At 51.5% G+C, this 10768-nt stretch overlaps 1 protein-coding gene across 1 annotated transcript; it reads left to right on the top strand.

The window, feature by feature from the left end:
* The first annotated feature begins 2037 nt into the window (after positions 1-2037).
* Positions 2038-10563, top strand: CUNH17orf47 (chromosome unknown C17orf47 homolog). The gene is made up of 2 exons (XM_019504595.1): positions 2038-3994; positions 9784-10563. The coding sequence occupies exons 1-2, from the start codon at positions 2075-2077 to the stop codon at positions 10561-10563; spliced, it is 2700 nt and encodes an 899-aa protein (XP_019360140.1). The 5' UTR covers positions 2038-2074.
* Positions 10564-10768: the final 205 nt, after the last annotated feature.

Here is a 10768-nt window from a genome sequence, read left to right as displayed (position 1 = left end):
CCCCGCCCAGTCTCAGCATCCTGGCACTTAAAAAAAGGGGGGAAAAAACCCCTGCACTCACCAGCTGTAGTAGCCACCGTCAAGGCTTCTGAGGCCTCGTGGCAGAGCCCTCCCCCCATCCCCTTCCCCATATAGCCCCAAGCTGTCAGACAGTGCAGGGCACCACCCAGCACCCTGCTGAGCCACACTGCACCCACATGATCTGTCAGCAGCAGCACAGGTGCCAGGGGGCTGAGGCCAATCCCCACTGCCCCACACCACATGGGGGGGCTCTGCCACGAGGCCCCAGAGGCCCCAACAGCCACTGCTACAGCCAGTGAGTGTGGGTCTTTTTTTTTTCTTAAGTGCCAGGATGTTGGGGCTGGGTAGTGCAGCCATTTGTGGGGCTGTGGGAGACAGGCAATGTGCTTCAGCACCGGGGCAAGGGCCAGCCATAAAGATGCTCTGGTTGGGTGCCAGAGCAGATCTGTGGAGGACGTGAGCCTCCCCGCCCCACTTATTTTGCCCACGGTATTTTTTGACCCCTGGATATCCAGGGATCTCATTTTGCCCCCCACACAGCAAATTTGCAGCATGGGGAATGGTTTTTTGTTCCCTCTTGTGTCTCTTGCAATATCTCAAAGGGCTTTGAGATGCTGCAAGAGGCACATACATGCGCCATTGTATGGATGCGCCCATAGAGATTTTTTTTTTAGTAACAGCAAGCACTTTACTTAGCTTGTAACATAAAACTATATACATGCATGACTGTCCAGCCCTGTCTACATGGCTCTGAGCCCAAGTGTCTGTCTGGTCTAATTTTTTGCCTTCTCCTATTCCCCTGTACAATACTCTGGCAAATGTTATTTACGCTCCAAGATTCCTATAGTCATTCCATTGGCCATGCCCTAGGAGTCACTGCAGTTATGGAACTGTGGAAGAAGCAGGGCCTTTGAAGAAGAAGAGGGAAACTGAGTGAGGTGTGAGAGCACATGGATAGATAGGGAAAATATGAACAGTAAGAATCAATGAGGAAAGAGATGGAAAATATTGGTTTGAGAAATGCATGAGGCATCTGTGGGATGCCAGGCAGCCGGGGTTGAGGGGAAGAGGTAGGTGGGTTTGGTCCCAAGATGGAATCAGGAAATATGGTGGGTTTTTTCTACATCACTTGTGCTTGTCATTTTCACTACAAATAAATTTCTTCACACAGATTATGGTTAGGTACTCATGGGATATTTTCAGGATTTTTTTCTTAGCCCATATCTGAGACCTGAGTTGGAAATTCTTGAAACATGGCTCCAGACAAGAAGGTTTGGTTGGTCAGTAAGTTGATCAGCCTAGCCCTGATAAAGCCATGTCTAAAAACTATATTTGCATAATTCCAACACCAGTGAGCCCCATCCAGACTGGCTTATCCAGGCAAAAAAAGGAACTGAGCTGAACAAATGTCAATCAGTTTCCAGAATTCATTTTCTTGTGCTAACAGCTTAACTCCAAGCTTTCTTTTTAATAAAATTCTTTTGTGAGCTCCTCAGAGCCTGGAGAAAAAAGATGGTTGCTAACACGATGTTCCAAACATGATGTCACAGTGTCACTGATGACAGCATATTTTTATGGCATTGTCAGGCTGGCTGTTAAGTAAGTGGGTGATGACTGAGAAGGTCCCAAGAAAACAAGCTCACCTGGAGTGATAAAGACCATCATCTTGTAGAACTGATGGTGCTCATTCAGGTAACAGGATAGCTGGCAATCAAGGCAGAAGATTATGGGTTCCACTCTGAAAAGGAATAATGTTGGTCAGCCAGCAACAACAGTCTCACCAAGTGCTTCACCTCAGCAAGTGATTGAGCTTGCCCAAAGCATTTCATCTCAGGGAAGAAACAAGTTTGCTCAAAATTCCTCACCCCAGCGAGGCAGCATACTTTCCCAAGACCTCTTACTCCAACGAGGAAGTGAGCTTCCCCAACGCCCTTCACCTCAGCAAAGGAAGGAGCAACCCTCGTCCCGGCAAAGGAGTGAGCTCTCCCAAAGTCCTTCACCTCGACGTGGGAGCAAGGTCTCCCAAAGTCCTTTGCCCTGGCATGGGAGCGAGATGCCACAAAGCACCTCACCTCAGCAAGGAACTGCGTTCTCCAGGGGCACCTCACCTCAACGAGGGGCAGAGCTCGGCCAAAGCACCTCACCCCAAAGAGTAGTAGAATTAAAAACTGGAAAATGTATGGTTCAGCCAGGAAAGCTATCAGTAACAGCTAGCCATTTACTGGTAGCTGTGCAGCAGGGGCTTAATGCACAGAGGGTAGTGCCACACCAGACACCTAGCCCTCTGCCAGAAACTAAACTGAACCAAGGAACCCACACCCAATATGGCACGTACACTCATAGAGCTTCTGTCCAGCAAAACAGTAAATCTTTGCAGACAGAATTAACCCCTTGCTCACCAATGCTAGGGACCAAATCAGTCCACAAGGGTCCCCCTCAGCCTGATGCTAATTTGGCTACCGATGACTCACTTCAGCCAAAGATCAAACGAGCTCGCAGAACCATACTCCACCCAAAGGATGAATCTACCCAAACTGAACCCATCTACCCAGTCTCCTTTCCCATCAGGACTGAAACAACCCGCAGAGCCTCCATCCCCACGCAGGCTGAATTGATGTCCAGAGCCCTACTACTTCCCAAACAGATTGAATTGACCCAGAGGGGATTGCTTAAGCCAGAGGCTGAAACAATCCACAGGGGCTCCTTCTCCAAACTAACTGAGTCAATCCACACTGGTTCACTACCTCTAGAGAGAGCACCAACCTGCAGGCCTTCCCACCACCCAGGAAGCGAGTCAAGCCACAGGTATGCAGTCCACCAAGCCACAGGCTTGACACAAAGGAGATCACCTCCTCTAGAAAGTGAATCAATCTACAGGGTTTCTTTGCCCACGCAGACTGAATCAACCCACGGGGGCTCCCTCTATCCAGAGTCCAGGTCAAATTATACAACCTCACAACAGCCAGAGATCAAATTAGTTCACAGGGCCTTAAACCATCCAGAAAGTGAATCATACTACAGGTGTGCACTACACCAAGCAACAGAACTAGCTGACAGGGGTTCCCTCCCTTCAGAGATTAATTCAACCCACTGGGTCTCCACCCCAGCACAGACCGAATCAACCCAGAGGGCCCCCAGCCCTACACAGACTGAAGCAACCCACAGAGGTTCACTCTCCCCAGAGCATGCATCAAAATATTGGGGATCACTCCCTCAGGAAATCAGATCAGCTCACAGGCCCTCATACCATCCAGAGAGAGAATCCAGCTACAGGTGCATACTCCACAAAGCAACAGAGCCAACCCACAGGAGCTCCCTCTCCGCAGAGACAGAATCAAGCATGAGGAGCTCCCTTTGTCCGGAGACTGCATACGCTGGTAGTACTCTACCTGCCTCCAAGGATGAGTCATCCCAAACTGAACCCTCCTCTGGGCCCTTACTCCACTCAGGGACAGGCTTCATCCAGAGAGTCTTGCTCCAGCCTAAAAGTGAATCCACCTGCAGATGCTCAGTTCTGTCACAGACTGAATTTGTGCCCAAGGACTTATCTCCTAGGGCCTTACCCAAGTTTGGACCTGATTCAGCCTGGTGGTCCTTACTACAGCCAGACACCAGAGGGCCTAAGAGCCAGGTTCCTCCATGTCAGGTGTTTTCAGATGCAGGCGGCCAGTCATCTGCAACTGGAGCTTTGCGCATGGAGAGAGATGTGGTTGCAGATTCTGTGTGTAGTGACACAGGTAGTTCAAGCAAAGACTTGGCTTTGCCAGTATTGGATGACAAACTACCCGTTGCTGCCCCACTACATAAGGATAAGCCAGAGTGTGCTGGACCCAGTTATGAAGCAGCTGACATGATCAAGCTAGCCAGGGAGAGAACAGTTACTGGACATAGCAGTTTTTTTGTGGGTATGTTTAAACCACCTTGGCTAGATGAATTTACTGGGGACTTTTTACATGCACATGATAGGCGACTGGTGCCTCCCGAATCTGGGGAGGCACCATATCACTGACCCGGAGGGGTGGGGTTTGTCCCTCAGCAGCCGATCACTGAGCCAGTGGCAAAACCAGAAGTGCACTTCCAGTTTCACGGCTGGCGCTTCCAGGGGGTGCACAGCCAATCTCAGGGGGTGCATGTGCACCCACATGCACCCCCTACATATCATCAATGATGCACATTGTGGCCTGGTGATTGGTGTCCTTTAAATCAACTATGCCTTTTTGTCCACCCAGAACTGCACTTAGTCCTGCCTCTACAGAGCATCACAGAGTGCCATCTGCTTCTTTTTGGGTGTGGCTGGGACTGGGTGAGAGGCATGGCCATTATGAGGACCTGTTGCCACTGAACAGATTGCTCTCTTGGCTTGCCCACTGAGTCAGTCTCCAAGTGGGTGTTTAATCCTTATCCTCAGGCTAGTTCTAGGGTATCCTCATTGCTGCTCATGTCAGTCAGGCTTATGGTTGGAAGAAGCACAGAGACCAGCTGCTTGGAGTCTCGGTGCAATGTTTTGCTTTGATCTACAAAAATGAGATTGGTTTCTCAGCTGGCACACTTCACTGGCATTCTGGTGAAGTCTGTGGATTGGAGCTGAATTCAAAGGGCTGCACTGTTTGCTACCATCTGAGGCCCTCTGTCTGTTGTGATTCTACTTCATCAGCCTAACCTCTTCTGGGTCCTCTGTACTACAAGGAAGTGATAGTTCATGGTTCATGGTAGTGTCAGTTAATGATATCAGAGGCATAGCTGGGCAATTCTGCACCTTGGGCAACAGTGGTGACTGGTGCAGTAGCAGTAGCAGTGGCTGGGTTGCTGTCAGGCCCTTTTTTCCAGTGAAATTCTGGGTGTCTGAAGGTTACCATTCTCTCACACGGTCACATCAGCCAGTTTTGACCCTTGGTTATACACTTAAATGCCAATGAAGTTAGTCATTTATTTTTGGGAAATATTTTGGTTGCATAGGTGCAAAATATTTGTGCCTTTGAAATATACCGGCTCTGTGCGCAGGGACTATGTGATTGGCTGTTTCTCAAATGACAAGTAAACACAGGCAAAAAACTGGTCTCAAATCACAGAATCAGAAAATTAGGGTTTCTGGGGGGACCTGAGAAGGTCATCTAGTCCAACCCCTTGCAAAAAGCAGGATCATCCCAAACTAGATTATTCCAGCCAGGGCTTTGCCAAGCCGGGCCTTAAAAACCTCCAAGGATGGAATGCCCTTGACTCCTACTGTTCATATAGCGTTTGCACAGAAGTACCAAAAAGAGACTAATCAGGACTTTCTAATCCTGTCATGAAACTTCCTCAGGGTTACAGAAGGCTAAGGGTCAGTTCCCAGTGATTTCAGGGGGGGACTGTTGAAGCAGCTGCAGCTTGGTGCTGTTATCCCTGGATAAAACAAGGTTCTGCATCTCAGAGCTTGCCCGAAGTTCACTGATGCCTTAGGCCAGGGCTGTCCAACTCCTTAGTGGCTAGGAACTGCACGTTGTGGGGCCCATGGTCTTCCTCATCTCCCCAGCTGTGGGCTCCCCTGCTGCACTACAGGTCACACCATGCTGCCCATGCCTTGCCATGCCCATTGTTGGGGAAGGATATGAAGTGAAAGCCAGGGAAGGAAGAGGGGACCCAGACACCCAGGTCGTAGCAGCCACCAGAGCAGTGAGAGAAGAAGCAGTCAGAAAGAGCCCAGAGGCATATGGAAGCATGCAGCCTATGGACTGCTAGTTGGACAGCCCTGCCCTAAACAATGAGGAAAAATATGTCTAGGGTTACCATATTCCTAGTTTCAAAAAAGAGGACACCTGTTGGGGTAGGGAGGCAGGTAGATGACTATATAGGGTAGTCCCCCATCCCCCCAGACCCTGCTGGTGCCTCTCCCTCCCAACCCACAGTCCCCCTGTCCCTGCTGGTGTCCCTCACTCCTGACCACACTCCTGTCCTACATTCCTCACTCCTGACTAGCCCCTTGCCCCTCTACCAGATGGTGCCTCTCATTCCTGACCTGCAGTTCCCTGCCCTCCCCCCCGCCCTGCTGGTGGGGCCCCCCAGCTGCCCTCATCCTGACCAGGCCAGAGCACAATGGCTGTGGCAGCTCCAACTCGTGCAGGCATTGGAGGAGCGATCCAGCCCCAGCATGGACTGGAAGGAGGAGAGGATTCCTGTGGCACCCTGCCTTCCTGGGCTGGGGCTCCTGTGCTGCGCCAGGCAGCCTGGCTATGGCTCCCCAACCCCAGATAGCATCTCCCAGCCACCCTGCCCCTGTAAGCATGGGCATCAGCCCTGGTGCCACCAGCCCAGCCACACAGATCTCCACTGCCTCCGAAGGGCTCCCCTGCCCCTTTCCTTCACTGGAGGGGCAGGCACCTCCACCATACCCACCCAGCCCTGCTGTAGCCCCACTGCCCAGCCACCTTTCCCCAGTGCCGGCAGGCATCCATCCCCACTTACACACCCATCCCCTCCACACACCTCTGCTGCACAAACACCCACACCCCCGGACAGTCCCCAAGTACTGGCCCTCCAACCCCCACTCCCCATAGATTTACCTGCATCCAGCTGCTGGGGCTGATTCCACCACCCTGCCTGGTTGTATGCTGGCCACATGTGTGCACACACAGATGCACATGGCACCCCCTTTCCTCCAGTTGACCCAAGCATCTCCTTGCAGGCTGGTAGGCTGCCAGCCTGCAAGTGGAATCCTGCGATTTCCTCCTCTAAAGAGGAAAATGCGTGTTTTTCTTCAGCAAATGGAAAGCTCAGATCCCTTGTAAACATGCGTGCAACTAGGGCAAGTGTCCCAGACAGTTCCTGTTTCAAAAAACACCTGGACAGAGATCAGAGGACCCCCAAAAAAGACATGTCCAGGAAAACCTGGATGTATAGTAACCCTAGGAATGTCTCTCATGGGCCTCTTTTACCAAAACTATGTGGCTTCTACTCTGTGATATTTCTTTCAGAGCTGTGTCCCTTTTTGTGCTTGGTTGTCTTCGGTGGTAGCTCTCAGGCCCCAAATATATCCCAGAATCCTATGGAGTGGATGAAATGTATTTCTAAGAAAGAACTAAGACTACTACAAAAAGTGTTGCTAGCTGAAAGAAAAAAATATTGACAATCTGCAAACTTTTCACTAACAACAAAACTTTCTGACTGATACATATTTTTACTGACACATTTTTACTGACATGTGTCTTACATAACATCCTACGAGGCCCTGAAAAACAAAGACCAGGTTCAATTTTAGGGGTTTAACACCAACTTTCTAAATTTGGCTTCAGCTCCCACCCAGAACCCTATAAAAATACATTTTAAGTGGGTATTCTAAAGTGAACAAACTTCCCTATTCACAAGAAATGTTCAGTTAAAACAATATTTACTACAGCGGGGAAAAGGGAATGAACAAACAAATCAAACCTTGGAGAAAACCTTAACTACTAAACATTAAGTGAAACCCAACCAGTTAATAGTTTCAGTCACTAGCAAACTAACCCAGGGGAGCTACCACCTAGCTCAGTCCCTTGGGAAGAGAAACTCACCCACGGTTGCTTTGTGTGGCTCTGTCATCTCTTCTCCAGACAAAAGTGATCCCATGCCCTAAGACCTAGTAAGATCCAGCCCACAAACTGTAAAACATACATGGGTAGGCCCCAACCTCCAAACTTTGCATGCAAATGCATACCATGATGCCTCCACCCTAGCCCACACCCCAACATTACCCCCACTGATCTTGCTCCCCAATCCTGACATAGACCCCCACCACCCAACTCTTCCCGCTCTCAGCCCCACAGCTGTCCCAGCTTCACCACCCTTTTCCCTGTCTCATCTAGTGCCTCAGACTACCCTGAGCACCATGGTTCTGTCTACTTTTGAGCCAAACATATGTTACAGGCAGGCAATGGCCAATGGGATGCAGTAACAGCACATAGCTTGTGGAGCGGGAAAGGGGGCTACAGAGGATCCTGTGGGTCACAAAACCCTCTTGGAAAGCTCCCTGCAGGGGCCTGAACTGTGCTCCTACTCAGACAAAGGGTAGTGATGCTTTGCTTTGTCTGTTCATCACCACTTGCATGCAGCCTCATTCCAATGACAGACCTTCAGTCAAGATCATGATTTCTTAGTTTTTTCAGACAGCTGGCTTTTTTTTAAAAGCATTTTTAGCCCTTTTTTTTGTATGGACTGTGTAAATTTACAAACAGGTGGCAGCCACAGAGGATCCTGGGATTGAAAGGTACCTGTGTAGGGACAAAAAGATTCCTCTTTTGAAGGTGACAGCTGGCACTTAAGGCTGACCTGTCCTGTTGGTAAGCTGGGCAGCAGAATTGAAAGGATAGCTTTTCTTGAGACACTGGCAATGTGTAGGCAGTGTACACGGGTGCATCTGCACCCCCTGAGACTGGCAGTTCATCCCCTGAGACTAGATGCCACTGACAGCGCTGGCGGTGCCTGCAGGTGGCCACTGTTTGCCACCTGCCCCCTTCACCCCCCCCTCACTTGCCACCAACACCGCCGGCGGTGTGTGCAGGCAGTTGCTGATCATCCAGGAAGTTGGATGCAGTGTAGGACCCAGAGAGTTCTGATGAATGGATCTGTATCATTCTGGCAAGAAGTGGCCAGTGGTGTCCCTCAGGGGACTGTGCTTGGTCCAGTGCTTTTCAACATCTTTATCAATGATTTGGATATGGGGTTGAAAAGCTCACTGGCCAAGTTCGTGAATGACGCCAAGTTATGGGGAAACATGGTCATGCTTGAAAATAGGTTGCAGATACAGTTGGACCTAGATAGGCTGGCTAGTTGGGTGTATTGGAACCAGATGAAGTTCAACATTCAGAAGTGTAAAGTGCTCCATCTGGGAATGAACAATCCCCAGCATACTTACAGGCTCAGTGGCACCAAGCTGACTAGCACCACAACAGAAAGAGACATAGGGGTAATAATAGACCATAGTATGAACATGAGCCATCAGTGCAATGCTGTAGCCAGCAGGGCAAACAATACTCTGGCATGCAGCAACTAATGCATTTCAACCAAAGCCAAGGAAGTGATTCTTTCACTTTACTCAGCATTGGTGAGACCACGTCCAGTTCTGGCTACCGCACTTCAACAAGGATGTGGAAAAGCTTGAAAGAGTCCAGAGAAAAGCTACCCAAATGATAAGAAACTTTCAAGGCAAGTCATACAAGCAAAGGCTGAGGAACTTGGGTCTCTTCAGCCCCACCACTACATCAGGGGAATACATCAAGGGTTTGGCAAACAACTGTTCACCAGGGCACCTGTGGGGAAAACCATTAGTAATGGCAACAAACTCCTGGAAGACCATTTCAGGCTTAACACTAGGAAAATCTTCTTCGCAGTCAGGGTGTCCAGCCTGTGAAATAAATTTCCGCAAGAGGTGGTGCAGTCACCTACCCTAGAAATCTTCAAGAGGAGACTGCACAGTCACCTCGCTGGGGTCACCTGACCCCGTTTGTCTTTCCTGCCTAGTGCAGGGGGGCTGGACCTGATGATCTTGAAAGGTCCCTTCCAGCCCCATACAATCTATGAATCAGTCAACTGTACAGTAAACATCTTGTGTAGACATGCCCAAGAACTCTCCAGTTAACCAGCATACTCTGTCTTCTTAAAGAAAGGCATCCAGATGTAATTTACAGATGTGTTCCAGCCCTGTAAAGTCTCTCTGCAGGAACTCAGCCAGATGATGCTCATGGTGGAGGGAGGGGAGGGGTACAGACCTGGTCTCAGACCCCAAGGAACCAGGACTTCATCTTGCTGTAGAAGGCGGACACCAAGATCCGGCGGCTGCTCAAGAAGTGGCTGCACCTGCTGCTGCGGGCCAGCAACGAGGTCCTGCACATCTGCTACCGGCAGGGAGGCACCAACGTGCCCCGCATGGGAGACCTCTGCGACATCGCAGTGGTCACCCACGCCTTCCGCCTCCTCACCTGCCCGGACGCCACGGTAAGTATCATCGCCGCCAGCGCCCTGGAGGAGACCGCCCGCAAGAGGATCGGGCGACAGCCCACCGGACAAGACTTGGCCACCTTCCTGAGCGGCTCGCTGGAGGGCGAGTTCAGCCGAGACGGCGGGGACTTTGCCTCGCTGTGGAGCCGAGCCCGCAACGCCACGCGCCGCCTGGGGAACCGCATCGGCTGCGCCTGGACCTGGTCCGAGGAGCGCCGGGAGCTGGGAGTCACCCTGCGCCCGGCCCCGCACGCCGACCTCATCGCCGTGACGCCCCGCACGAGGACCTTCCTGGAGAGGTTCCTGAAGGACGCCGTCCGCAACAAGTACGCCGGCGACCTGAGGGCCAAACCCGACCAGGGCAAGGTCTTCGACGTCACCTCCAAGTGGGACGCTAGCAACCACTTCATGCCCGGCGGGAGCTTCACGCGCTTCGCGGACTGGCGCTTCCTCCACCGCGCCCGCCTCAACTGCCTGCCTCTGAACGGGGCTGTGCACTTCGGCCACCGGGACAAGAGGTGCCGACGGTGCGGCTACGTGACAGAGACCCTCCCCCACGTGCTGTGCAGCTGCAAGCCGCATGCCAGGGCCTAGCAGCTCTGCCACAACGTGGTCCAGGACCGCCTGGTGAGGGCCATCCCGGCCGGGATGGGGGAGATCTCCGTGAACCGCACCGTCCTGGGCTGCAAGAGCCAGCTGCGCCCCAACATTGTCATCACTGACCAGGAGGCCAAGAAGATCATGATGGTGGACGTCACCATCCCCTTCGAGAACTGGCGCCAAGCTTTCACCGACGCCC

Source organism: Gavialis gangeticus, unplaced genomic scaffold, assembly GCF_001723915.1.
Source record: "Gavialis gangeticus isolate Ggan-Ray unplaced genomic scaffold, GavGan_comp1, whole genome shotgun sequence".
NCBI classification, from domain to species: domain Eukaryota; kingdom Metazoa; phylum Chordata; order Crocodylia; family Gavialidae; genus Gavialis; species Gavialis gangeticus.
Note: the sequence above shows the minus strand (reverse complement) of the source record. Positions and strands in the feature narration are given on the sequence as shown.